General features: G+C 43.1%; 2 protein-coding genes across 2 annotated transcripts; both read right to left on the minus strand.

Annotated features, from left to right (window-relative positions):
* Nucleotides 1–4,017: 4,017 nt before the first annotated feature.
* LOC110006149 (cytosolic beta-glucosidase) lies at nucleotides 4,018–9,440 on the minus strand. The gene is made up of 5 exons (XM_020661369.3): nucleotides 9,208–9,440; nucleotides 8,148–8,372; nucleotides 6,732–7,534; nucleotides 6,117–6,240; nucleotides 4,018–5,146 (listed from the first exon to the last, which is right to left on the minus strand). The coding sequence occupies exons 1-5, from the start codon at nucleotides 9,260–9,262 to the stop codon at nucleotides 4,950–4,952; spliced, it is 1,404 nt and encodes a 467-aa protein (XP_020517025.2). The 5' UTR covers nucleotides 9,263–9,440; the 3' UTR covers nucleotides 4,018–4,949.
* Nucleotides 9,441–11,945: 2,505 nt separating this feature from the next.
* On the minus strand, nucleotides 11,946–13,789 carry LOC136177439 (dentin matrix acidic phosphoprotein 1-like). Its single transcript, XM_065950716.1, has one exon. It carries the CDS (start codon nucleotides 13,685–13,687, stop codon nucleotides 12,002–12,004), a length of 1,686 nt encoding a protein of 561 aa, XP_065806788.1. The 5' UTR covers nucleotides 13,688–13,789; the 3' UTR covers nucleotides 11,946–12,001.

A 13,789-nucleotide genomic window follows, 5' to 3' on the forward strand; every position in this document is an offset into this window, starting at 1 on the left:
GTGGAGTTTTTCCAAGGGAGAACCACTTGTTGTTTCGCCAAATACCTGAAAGGCTGATTTTTTCCCCCCAGAAAACTCCAAGAAAGTAGTGCGTTCAAAACTGTAAATGGGTACAGATAATGTGGCATGTATTGCACTTTTTTTTTTTTTTTTTCAAGTTGACTAACCCAAGCATGAAGTACAGAGTCACTTAACGGAATTCCATACCTTTTATTTTTTACATTAAACCCCATTGTATTGAACTATGAACTATGAATTCTTACATCTTAAACAATGTTGGGTAGTATTACACACATTAGCCCTTTATATTTCTCTTCCAAAGACACTGTCACTTCACTTATTTCACTGCTCCAATCAATTTGGCTTCCCCTCGGCCATGATTACTGCTGGTAATGCTTTCTTAATATCTCCTATTTTTATGACATCGTTCCTGCATGTTCCAAACCTAAGCATTTAACCTGTTGAGTTATAATGTTGCTAATGCTAGTGATTCAAAATACGAAACCACAAATCAGGCTGTATGAAACCAGAATTGCCCCTGGAGTAGAATATGAAAGGCTGCATTAAGTGTAAGTCGACTTCTGTAAGACCCACAGGTAACCATTTTTCTGTCTCCAAAGTTTTTAAGGAGATTTCGAGCAGATGAATTCGTCTCTCCTTCTTTGCCGATGACACCGTGTTTGCATATTGGGAGCATGAGGTTATATCCACGTCATTAGTCTCTCTCTTCTTGGATTCAGGCCTTGTTACTACACCGCCATCACAGTTAAACTCACTCCGGATCTAAAGGTTCCATAAATTGTCTCTTTCCCTTTTCCTCGCTCTATGTTCACTCACTCGCACTACTTCTATTGTTCCCATGAGACCAGCCACTCGGCTCATTGGCCACCACACACACACACACACACACACACACACACGCAGGGGGGTTCTCTCTATGCTGTCACCACTGCTGGGCTTACCCACCACACTCACACACAACCCTGAATACCAATCTCTGCATGTGCCCCCCAACCGAGCACATAGGGTTAGCTGAATATTCTAGGAGCTTTCAATTTTTCAGGCAGGTCTGCGAACCCCCTTTCCATCACGCCGCGCCATCACACTCAAGGGAGTAGGATTTTCAACAGTCGTTAGCGGGGTCATCTGCAGTCCCCGAGGGAGGGACTTGAAAGAAAAAGATTTGAATTGCCTTTTCTCTCTTTTTATTCTCTTTTCATCTCCCCTGCTTTAGCTCTCTGTATGGGTCTGTCATAATTCCACTTTTCTGTCTTCAAGGCCTCGCAATATTCACCCCCCCCCAACCCCCCCAACCCCCCCAACCCCCCCTCAATCTTGTCTCCGCCGCCAAATTCGTCAATCAAAGACGAGGTCTTCCAAAGCGCTTTTTATAGCTCCGATGTCACGCTTCTTACGCCACTGTCAAAAGTGGTGACAGAGCCGCTGGTTATGCCACGGTAAGGCGTTTATCCACTTGTAAAAAATGTACTGTAGTGGATCAAATACAGGATGTGAGGAAAATGGCTTCCAGCTGAAAGAGGAGAAGAGAAGGAGGGGGTGGTGGGAAATGAGAAAACATTTCTTCTTCTAACTCTTTTAGACTAATATGAATTCCCAGTGAAATGTCTGGCGAAGTAGGTCAATGGGATTTAGAAAGTTTGCGCTGTTTCCCCCCCCCCCCCCCATTCCCCTCCCCCTCTCTCTCTCTCTCTCTCCTCTCACTCTCTTGTCAATGGAAAATGAGCAATGCGATTAGGAGAGAGGAAGATGATGAGCTACTGAGTGAAAGAAGAGCAAGTGAAAGAAGGAAAAAAAAAAGAGGCAGGCAGAGGGTTTGGGCCTCTCGCAGGTCCCTCACCAGCTGACGGAGACACCCAAACAAAGAGAGAGAGAGAGAGAGAGAGAGGAAAGGGAAGAGAGAGATTTGTATCTGCGCTCCAGAGGAAAGGAGTGGCTGATGTCTCTTCATCTTGATATTGAAGCAACAATCTAATTATACAGTTACTCCGGGGAATATGCATATGAGGGTAATCAGTAAATAGAAAAAGGTAATTATTTGCCACAAGTCATACCCTTTGCACCTGTAAGCACTGCACCGACGCACAAGATTGTGCTCCCCCCCCCCCCACCGCAAATCACAATGAAGATCAGCATCTCAATGATTTAGCTAATTTATAAATGAATCTCCCAGTTATTGAATATTTCAGTGCCTGTCAAAACATAATGAGTAAAAAGTTTGGTCAAATACAAATAGGCCTCTCTGGGTAATTTGCCAGCGTGTTCCTCGGGGGTAAATCTCCGCCAGCGAATGTGATTGAATGTTACAATTAAACGTGCTAATTCATTGTCAAAAGCAACTTATCTATACACATGATATATTTGGCGCTTAATTGGAAAGCACATTTGGAAATGGTTTCTTCTGTGACTTTCTACGTCGCGGCTCTAATCAGAACACATTCGGTCTGCTGTAATGAATCAGAGTTGGAACATTCCTAGTTGGGCTATTAAAGAGACTTGAGGAGTGAATTATTGAAATTCTAATTAATGTTTTAAGCTTTCCAACCTGCAATAGGGACGTATTATTCCATATTATCCCTCATTTCAACATACTCTAAGTGCAGAGTAATTCATGGATCATATTTCATGCAATCAATTCTGCAGGAGTGGGATGTGGTTCTTTCACCCATGCAGCGTTACCTCCAGTCAGTGAAAGAGGAAGATGGAGCCCATCAATACTGGGAGACAGTCGACGGAATTACTAATCAAATCCCATCGCTGCTCTGAGGATTCATGGGAAAAAGGATTCAAACCTATATTACAGTTATGAAGTTGACTCAAAGACAGCAGGAGAATTTTTGAGTTGCTTCTCTCTACAGCCACATAGGTTAGAATTTTAACACCTCGCTTTTTTTTTTTTTATCCTTTTCTCACCAGTGTCTCCATGTGACAAGTTGCATCTGTTATGTAAATGCTCACAAGCAGCTTCTGACAGAGCCACAGATATTAGACAAACTTCATTAGCGTTGAAATAGTGTGAGATACGGCTCAACTTTGCGTTCAAAGCCGTTCTAATGCGAGTGGCGGTGGCATTATTCATGTTTCCACAAAAGGCTTGTTGTTCATCATAAGACAAAGGAGAATCTCACTCGGCTTGACATAGATGGAGGAGGGCCACGAGGGTATTACTCACATCTGTTGAAAACGGTATGCACAGCCAACTGGATGTCACGATACACCGTGCTTATTAATGCAAACAAAGTCTCCCAACACAGAATATAAATGACATTTTCCTTCACATCCGAGCATAAATATTAATTGTGTTCAATCTTTGATGTATTGTGGTTAGGGAGCTGCTTTAGTTGTTTATTGTTAAACCAACAGGAGGCCTTTTATTAATCTAAGCAGCACATCTCATGACACCATATTGTGAAGTGCATCCTGAGCTATAGAATTCAGAGGTATAGTTCCCTTTAGTACCACAAGGTGGCACTGCAGGCTTACAAACGTTATAAGAAGCTGTTCAGCTGAGTCTCTGGGATTCTATTGACTTAAAGAACAAGCCTTAACTGCATTTTTAACTTGAATTTTAAACATTCCCAATGATCAGCATTAGCTCACTTTCCTTTAAACACACCTGTACACACTACTGTCCAAATGTAATGTTTAACGTCGCCTTAGAGCATTGTCCAGGGCTTCATAGAACTCATCTTACCTTAACCACAGTATGCACAAAGAATCAACAGAAACCCTTTTCACCTTCTTACCTCTTTTCATTCTTTAAGTATAGAGTTTGTGCAGCTGTCCGGGGGAACACAAATGGCATTAAACCTCTCTTCCTGTGGCAGGACATCTGTTGCTTTCAGCTGGCATCCCGTCTGAACTTACTGGAGTGTGCTTTGTGCAGCCTGACAGCATTATAAATACAAAGTTGACTTTTTTGCTTCTTTTGGGTAAAAGGTCAAAGGTGGAACAGGAGTTCAGTGAAAGATATGACAAAGGGCGAAAAAAAATAGACTGCATGGTATGTGATTTTATTTCCTCCATGTTAACATTTACAAAGAAGCCATGTAACTGTTTTGATCAGAACCTTTATTCCAAATACATCTGAGGCACCTTTTTTTTTTTATTCTTAACCATGTGTGTCTTCATTTATCACACGTCTTTGTCCTTACTAAGTGAAAGTTTTATCCCTGCAGACCATGTGTAGGCATCGACTTTTCCCCTGGATTACTCTCTGCATCACTACATTGACAGATTTGAACCCTCCAGTCAACATAAAACCTCCAGAGCACAATGCAAGGTATTATACTGTGTGTGTGTGTTTTTCAAGCCCGTCATGGTAGCTGTGTATCAAAGACACATTCATCCGACTCTCACAGGAAGATTTAAGGAGACGATAAGCTCTTAGAAATCGTCGATGGACAGCAGTAGCGCGTCACATGACACCTACACTGGTAGATTGCATGCAAGTACACAGGCACATTACAATGCTTCTATTCAGGCTGAAACCACCATGCATTTTGCCCTTTATTCTGTACAAATACAAAGCATGTATACATATCCTTGTGCAGCCTCGAGAGGTGGCTCTAACAGCTTGGTCTTACAGCTGTGAGGAAGTCCCCCCTCTTCATAAACCTCTTGAGCAGTCTGACTGGGAGCTCAGCAGGACAGAATACTAATTTGGATTCCATTGAAACAACTCTGCGCTCATGTCCTCACTTCGCCCTGCTGAAGTCAAATTTTCTAAATAAGGCAACCAACCCCATTTGTTGGAGTTAAAGCCAGGCAGAGAAAGTAGCAGAGTAACTTATTGTTCTTCAGTGAAAGAAAAGCGGAGGCCTTGTCGGTTTTGGTTTCATCTTATTCAGTGGAACAAAAAAAAAAAAAAAAAGGACACTTCAAAAACTTCTTATTTATTGGTCGTCTTTTATTCTCCCTTCTTCTCATCTTCACTTACCCAGCTTGTGTTTCAAGATCATCTTCGCGTACTCCTGTCCAGACCGGTACACGGTTCGGCTTCGCATTTCATCAGCAAAGTCCACGTGGAACAATCCAAAGCGAACACTGAATCCATCAGCCCACTCAAAGTTGTCCAGCAGCGACCATGCAAAATATCCACGGACTCTGACCCCATCTTCCTGTATCGCTACACATAAAACATAGAGAGTTAAATTGAAAAAAAAGGACTCGACCGTTTGAGTAAATATAAGTTTGATTCCAGAAGAACAGAACAGAAGTCTTTTTTACAGTGCAGCATGGGCACCCTAAAAGGCTAAAAAAAACAAAAAACAACAACTGTATATTAGTCCTTATTGCGTTTTAAATATCTGCTGTGCCGTCATACAAACCAAGAAGGCTGGAGCTCCTGACTTTGGCTGATAACTTGCTTCATTACTTGCAAAAAAAAAAAAAACACAAATTGGCCAAAAGGTGGTGCCAAAACGCAGACTTTAAATATGTGCTATATTGGCTTTATATTGCGGGTCTGACAATAAAACAGAATTTTAACAAGTTTTCTTATTTTTTCAGGAATAAGTCATGTTTAAATGAAGTAGTCTGAGGAAGAGCATGTTGGTTCAAACGTCAAACTTGTGAATGAATCCTTCAAACGGGAGCTTCTTGGTGTGCAGATCTTGTTTACCTGTGTGTTTTTGGATCCAGCACCCACTGAGAGATGTGCGTGTCTTTTTAAAAAAAAATTCATGAATAACGGAAATAGACGGCACAGCCAGATTTTCTGTCACATCATGATGGTTTTGTGGTTATCAATTTTGAATTTAATCAATTCAGTTCTTTCGTAATGTTTAAGCCAAAATGTCATCCAAATAAACTGAACTTTATGTAAAGTTTCTAAAAAAATGCCTTTCATGCGCACCTTGTGGTTTTGTCAGTCATGTGTGAAGAACCTAAAGAATAAAAAGAAGTATTCCCAGAAAATAAGAAAAACTGTATTCTCATAAGAGAGGAGGGAAGGTATACAAGGCTCCTGTTAGCAGTATTTTACTTAGGTACAATTTGTACAAACACAAATATTACATTTGTGACATAACACAAAAACTGATTCAATTCAAAATTAGCTTCCCACTTAAGTTTATTTCATTTTCACTAGATTTTACCTTCAGCAACTTTCAAGATGGTGTCCTTGTAAAATTCTGCACGCTGAACATCTTCAATTTCTACCGGCCCGAGCTGTGAGAAGCCATTCTCCGTAATGTAGACTGTTGGATTGTTGAACGTGTCCTGCAGAGTCAGGGGGCAAATATTACCATCAAACAAGGCTTCTCAGCTGTCAGACATTCCAGAGGGAGACAGATCGGTCTACAATGTGCCGTTTAGCTGCATTTCTGGGTGCCAAGCTTAAACTAATGGCCTGTGACAAGTCACAACAGCAGGAAATTGCAATTGCAAACACTTTCAGCAAAGTAACAGTTTCATTCAATGTGACAGCACTAATGAAGCATCAATTTGTTTCTGGAGGTGTTAAAAGGAGATTACTGCATAGAAAATCGATAGCAAGACACTAAACAAATGTCAGAGTGTTGTTTGGTTGCAGGTGATTTGTCTTCTTGTTGCTCGATTCAGTTTGATGCCAAGAAAATAAGAAAAATGTCTTTACATTCTATCACACTTCATCCAATTTTCATCCAAAATAAAGGTGATGTTTACACCTTGTTTGGGCTTTGTAAGGCAGAAAATGAACCTTCAAGATGAATCAGTAGTTGAAGATTTACCTTGATGTACTTAAGAAGTTTCCTTAAACCATAAGGCACCACGGCAAGCCAGGACACACCACAAATAGGCCAGGACGGATCCAAAACTTCTGCTGCATCCCTGTCGCTCTTCATGCACATCATCCTTCCACAGCCTCCTCCTGGCTTTACCTTCCGAGACGTATAGTAGTTCAACGCAAAGAAGTCAGCTGTGCCCAAAACGGAGGGTTCGTCCTTGGAGAAACTGGGCAGTCTTGAGCTGTCTTTGTGTCCCAACTTCCTACTTTGAGCATCAATGGCAGATCTCATTATTTCTGGGTAATCTCCGGTTACAAAAACAGGCCAAGCAAACCACCCGAGGCTGAATGCGAGGTAGCGTTCAGTGGCAGCGATATCCTCATTGCAATCTGTGCTAAATGGTTCAACCCAGTCGCTGTTGATGGCCAGAGAAACCTGACCTCCTTGCTTCGACCTGTATAGGGAGTCATAGCTTTGCCAAGCCATGGCATGGGCACGCAACATGTTATGGCCAACAAGGTAGGCCGTAGTCCCAGGTTCTTTTAACCCTGGCGCATGGATGCCATCTTCATGGCCCAGTTTGGCGCAAACATAAGGCTCGTTGATGGTGATCCACAGTTTGACTCGGTCACCAAACATTTGGAAGCAAAATTTGGCATAGCTGTCAAACAGGCTCGCTGTACTTGGGGACTTCCAGCCACCCTGGTCCTGCAGAGCTTGAGGCAGGTCAAAGTGGTAAAGAGTGACCATAGGTGATACATTGCAGGCCAGCAAATCATCAATCACCTTATTGTAGTACTGCACACCTGTTGAAAAGATGAACAGTGCTTTGTAGTTTGGTAAAATATTCTAAAAGAAGCTTGTTCCATTTGGTTGTTTTGGATAAAGAAAGTTCATTGGTCTTATTTCACACATTCACAGGGCGGCCATTTTCACCTATCATTACGCTCGGGGATGGAAAGCACAAATGCTGTTTTATTGCCGTAGTGCTTTGTCTTTATGTTGACCTTTGTATAAACACAGGGAATCAGGCGAATCCGGATCATCAACCATTTCCTGATTGACAAAGAAACTAAATGTAAAAAGAAAATCTCATCGGACATTTGGCCATATTTTATAACAAATTAGCTACCATCAAAAAGCTAAATGTAATCATCAAGTCACTTCCTAGCTGATAGCTATATAGCTAGAAGTATGTCTGAATGCTAACTTACCTTTTGATTGTTTTGTACATTACAAAAGGAAGGGCCTTATTCCCAAACTGTAATGTTAGGAAGGAAGTAGTGAAATAACTAGTGGGTAACCAACAACTTACCAGCAGTCTGACATAAAAAAAAAAATCATTTGAGATTTCGCTACCATGGCATGATGTCAGCGGAAAATGGCTGCCAATCTGGTCAATGAGGGATATGGAAGTACCTTTTTGATTGACATGTCGTGTGGTCCCCTCAGGCAGGAGGCGGGACCAGGAAAGCGAAAAGCGATAGTGCGTTAGTCCCAGCTTCTGGATACACTCCAGGTCCTTCTCCCACAGCTCGTAGCTGTTACAGGCAACATCTCCGTTCTGGTCCCCAAACACTTTGCCTTTCTCGTGACAAAATGTGTCCCAGATACTTGGTCCCTTGCTGTCTGCCTGCCAGCCACCTTGACATGCACATCAAATATTTGTTATTTCATTAAACGATGAAGGATGTTGACACGAGAAGAATTACAGTAAATGTTTTCTAACGGGACTTACTATGTGGAATTCACTGAAAATATTGTGACTTTATCTTAAGCTGTTTTACTGAATGATTTGTTCTAATCTGCAGTAATTGTGTTCTGCTATGTTTGATAAGGGTTGTCAGTTCTTCATTAGCGTGAAAGAGGAGCAAGCTCAAGTTGACCTTTAACTCCTACAGTCTTTTGGATGTTCTGATTTTCCGATGGTAAAGGGTCATACTTGTAATAGTTGTAACTGAACTTAACATTTCTTTTGCATTTAGCATCTTTTCCCACATACAGAATAATGCAATCTAAGGCATAGGCCTATCACCAACATGATATTTTCTCTTTCTAAATAATTAGTGAAATACAATTTATTATTTTTTATTTGTCAAGAGCTTGTCCTGTAGGTTGGGGGCTCATTTGGGGGGGCATAGATCATAAATGCCCCCCCCATGACACCGGGCCTGTGTTTTGCAACAATACAACTTATGACGTTCAGGTGGCCAGAGTGGGGTGATTTTTTATTTATTTATTTATTTGTAAAGTAGTGTGACGCACATTTGAATCAGCCATTGCAGAACAGTTAGGCAAATTGAAAAAGTGAACTTAACAAACACAGAAAGTTTTAAAAAGTAGACTTGAACTGAGATCTTTGTTGTGGGGGCGTTTGGTAGCCCACGGATCTCTGCACAGGTCAGACACAATGGCACCGTTTCCTGTTGCGCCACTAAACAACAACAATTAAGCAATTATAATTCATTCTCCTACATACCTTCTATTTGATACGCAGCAGTTCCTGCTCCCCACGCAAAGTCACGAGGGAACATATTTGAACACTGAATCAAAGTAGTTCAAATGTCGACTATGTAAGGCTACTGTGTATTTTCTTCATCAAAATCCTACGTTTACACCATAGACTGTAAATATTGGTCCACACGTGTCGTTACTGCGCGTAATCTTTAGAATGCAAGTCGTAATGAGTTTTCTCTGCGACCAGGAAAGAGAAACGATGAGGCATTCAGGGGCCGTTGCGTTTTTCAAGTTCAGCACATCTTACAAGTGAAGGTGAAATCAGTTTTTGGGGTTTTTTTTACTACTTTGTGGGTAGAATGACGCAAACGCTTTGGATAAAATATGAATCGCAAACTACTTTAGTTACAAGGTTAAGTCTACCAATTCTCCCCTGAAAGTTGTGTACTGAATGTGTGGTTTCAAATTTACGCGGGAGCACTTGAAAGCAGCACAAAAGCAGCACTAAAAGCTGCAGTCCTGCGTGATAATATTTTCAGTTGGATATTTTTGTCAAAAAATATCACAGTCTTTCCTCTTGAGAATGCATCTATTTTTTGATGATAACTTCATAATATTGCAAAAGAAAAATAGCCTGGAACACACTATACTGAAAAGAGGGTAAGGGCTCGTTTACTGTGCTGTCTCTATCTGTGCATTTGCCAGTGTTTTGTTTTATTAGTGCATGCAGCTTGACACTTTATTCCTCATGAAACTCAGTGCTGAACTGGAACTTCTGAACATATCTAATGGGACTCCTTGAGTTGAACATCTCTCGCTGACATCCACAGAATTCCTCCGTGCTTCCTCAAAAATGCATTTATTAGTTTTCCTTTTTCAATGAAGTATAATCTGTAAATTATTTTAAGGCCAGAGAATGCCCTATAGCAATTTTATATTCACCTTTTGACTCTGTGATATAGAACTGTTTGTGAAAATGTTTTAACTTGTTTAGTATTTTCAGAGTCTGAAAATTGCTTAATGAACCCTTGTTTAAAACATGTACAGTTAGATATCAGATCAGTAAGTTATACATATAATATTTACTGTACATTCACTTAGTTTATAATTAAACTTTCAACTATGAACTTAAAACAAACAAGATAATTTATGGCACACAAATATTATTTATTTTAAAGATTTTAAAAATGGAAAGAGAGAAGAGGGTGGTGTTGGGGGGTTTGGGTTGGTGGGGCCGACGAGGAGGGGCTTGTGGGTCTCTGAGGCTTCTGGAGGAATGATTGGTTGTCCATTCATAGATGCCCCATGCAGGAACACTGGAAACACAGAGGAGTCCTGCCCTGTGAAAAAGAATCATAAGACATGTGTTAGTGTGGACATAGTATGACAACCTCTGCATGATGTCTTTACCTATAATAAAAAGAATACACATAAAGGCATCTTAAGTTTATCAGCACTTACTTTGCTGTGTGACAGCAAGGTGCCCATCGCTCTCCAGCTGGTCCTGTAGTCATCCATCCTTCACATCTGCTCTGGAGTAAACACGTCTTCTGTCGCCATGGGAATCTTGGGTGTCGAGTCTTGGCCTTCTCCATCGTCTGGTCTTGGGGGGGGGGGGGGGGGGGGGTTGGTACACCTGAGAAGCAAACAAACAACAGAATAACTAAGTGGCTAAAGACAACATTAAAAAAGAAAGTGGATATGAACATCAGATTCCTAATGTTAGGCAGTATAAACTTACCTCTGTCTACTAGTCACCTACACCTTATTTATAAAACATGGTTACGTGCAACACAGTGATGACAATAAACAGTGTTTAATTACCTGTGCATGGAATTATCAGCCGTCTTTAGAAACTATTGTTATTAAATATTACCTTACCTTTGTCTGGTATAGCCACCTGGACTGTACATAGACAAATACACAACAACATAACAAAGTAAGAAAGAGTAACTATCTCTGAGTCTGCACTATTCCAGAAGTTGATTTAAACTATCAAAAAACGTGCCCAATGCTTGTACAGTACTTGCAGGTATAAGGTGGCCTAACAGCATTGTCTGCAAGACATGTGGAAAAGGTTTCTGGGGCTTTGAAAAGTCCTGCCAGACAAAAAGATTCCACTTTTCACTTCCTGGAGGAATCAGGGCTGTCATCCAAATCAGAATAGCTGTCATCAACCACAGGGGGATACTCCCAGAATCCTCTTCTTCTGTAGGAGCCTGAGGTGGATGGAGTGGAGTCCGTGTAGCTCTCCTCCCTGCTCCTCTTGGTGGAGGAGCTGAGGCCTGAAGTGGAAGTAGCACACCTAGTCATACTCATACCCAGAATCCTCCTTGAACCAACCTGAGAAGTCCTCCTCGCCCTCAGTCGCCTGTTCCCTCTCGTCCTCGCTCTCCTCTTCACTCTCCACTTCAAACTCCTCTTCCCACTCCTCTCCATACTGCTCTCCATACTGCTCTCCATACTCCTCTCCATACTCCTCTCCATACTGCTCTCCATACTCCTCTCCATACTCCTCTCCATACTGCTCTCCATACTCCTCTTCAAACTCCTCTCCATACTCCTCTCCATACTGCTCTCCATACTCCTCTTCCCACTCCTCTTCATACTCCTCTCCATACTCCTCTCCATACTCCTCTCCATACTGCTCTCCATACTGCTCTCCATACCATTCTTCCCACTCCTCTTCATACTCCTCTCCATACTCTCCATACTCCTCTCCATACTGCTCTCCATACTGCTCTCCATACTGCTCTCCATACTGCTCTCCATACTGCTCTCCATACTCCTCTTCATACTCCTCTTCATACTCCTCTTCATACTCCTGTGGTCTCCTCATCAACCACAGGGGGATACTCCCAGAATTTTCTTCTTCTGTAGGAGCCTGAGGTGGATGGAGTGGAGTCCATGTAGCTCTCCTCCCTGCTCCTCTTGGTGGAGGAGCTGAGGCCTGAGGTTGAGGGAGCACTCTCCTCACAGTCACACCTGGGCCTCTTACTACTTACCTGCTCTGTGAGGATCTCCTCCCTGCTCCTTTTGGTGGAGGAGCTGAGGCCTGAGGTTGAGGTAGCACTATCTTCTGATCTTGAAGGTGAGGTAGGATCTTCTTCATGTGGATGCCGGACAGTCAGCAGCTGAGGAGGAGCATCAGGAACAGGAGGAGACACCTGCTGCCATCTCTGGTAGAAATCCTCCGGTATCTGCTGGTCCAAAGGAGAGAGAGATCTGTTGTCCTCCTCTTCATCTTCATCCTCGAGGTCCTCTTCAGAGTCATACTCATACCCTGAATCCTCCCTGAACCAGCCTGAGAAGTCCTCCTCACCCTCGTCCTCGGTCGCCTGTTCCCTCTCGTCCTCGCTCTCCTCCTCACTCTCCGCTTCGAACTCCTGTTCGCGTTCTCCTTCGCTCTCTTCTTCACTCTCTGCTTCGAACTCCTGTTCGCGTTCTCCTTCGCTCTCTTCTTCACTCTCCTCTCCATACACCTCATAGTACTCCTCTTCCCACTCTTCTTCGCTCTCCTCTCCATACACCTCATAGTACTCCTCTTCATACTCCTCTTCATACTCCTCTTCGCTCTCCTCTTCGATCACCTCATCCTCATCTTCATCCTCAGAGGACACTGGAGGAATGTCCCCTGGTCTGGCTTCCTCTTCTACTGCAGAGGTGGAATCAGGGCTGTCATCCAAATCAGAATCACTGTCATCAACCACAGGGGGATACTCCCAGAATCCTCTTCTTCTGTAGGAGCCTGAGGTGGATGGAGTGGAGTCCATGTAGCTCTCCTCCCTGCTCCTCTTGGTGGAGGAGCTGAGGCCTGAGGTTGAGGGAGCACTCTCCTCGTAGCATTCCTCACAGTCACACCTGGGCCTCTTACCACTTACCTGCTCTGTGAGGATCTCCTCCCTGCTCCTCTTGGTGGAGGAGCTGAGGCCTGAGGTTGAGGGAGCACTCTCCTCACAGTCACACCTGGGCCTCTTACTACTTACCTGCTCTGTGAGGATCTCCTCCCTGCTCCTCTTGGTGGAGGAGCTGAGGCCTGAGGTTGAGGGAGCACTATCTTCTGATCTTGAAGGTGAGGTAGGATCTTCTTCCTGTGGATGTCGGACAGTCAGCAGCTGAGGAGGAGCATCAGGAACAGGAGGAGACACCTGCTGCCATCTCTGGTAGAAATCCTCCGGTATCTGCTGGTCCAAAGGGGAGAGAGATCTGTTGTCCTCCTCTTCAGCTTCATCTTCGAGGTCCTCTTCAGAGTCATACATGGATTCGTACCCAGAATCCTCACTGAACGAGTCTGAAAAGTCCTCCTCATACTCGCTCTCCTCTTCAGTCTCCTCTTCAGTCTCCTCTTCAGTCTCCTCTTCAGTCTCCTCTTCATGCTCCTGTCCCCTCTCCTCTTCGTTCTCCTCTTCATGCTCCTGTCCGCTCACCTCATGCTCATCTTCATCCTCAGAGGACACTGGAGAAATGTCCCCTGGTCTACCTACCTCTTCCTCTGCTTCCATGTCATCCGAAATCCAGATTACTTCCTCCTCATCACCAGAGGACACTGAAAAAATGTCCACTGGTATACCTACCTCTACCTGGTCCTCCTCCTCGTCATCCAA

Source organism: Labrus bergylta, chromosome 22, assembly GCF_963930695.1.
Source record: "Labrus bergylta chromosome 22, fLabBer1.1, whole genome shotgun sequence".
NCBI classification, from domain to species: Eukaryota; Metazoa; Chordata; class Actinopteri; order Labriformes; family Labridae; genus Labrus; species Labrus bergylta.

Bases quoted from the DNA above. Each gene is read 5' to 3' on its own strand.
- LOC110006149 (XM_020661369.3), bottom strand. From the start codon at position 9,262: ATGTTCCCTCGTGACTTTGCGTGGGGAGCAGGAACTGCTGCGTATCAA. The intron at 8,373-9,207 runs GTATGTAGGAGA...GTGCATGTCAAG, and splicing joins TGCTGCGTATCAAATAGAAG to GTGGCTGGCAGGCAGACAGC. The intron at 5,147-6,116 runs GTAAAATCTAGT...TTTTATGTGTAG, and splicing joins CATCTTGAAAGTTGCTGAAG to CGATACAGGAAGATGGGGTC.
- LOC136177439 (XM_065950716.1), bottom strand. From the start codon at position 13,687: ATGGAAGCAGAGGAAGAGGTAGGTAGACCAGGGGACATTTCTCCAGTG.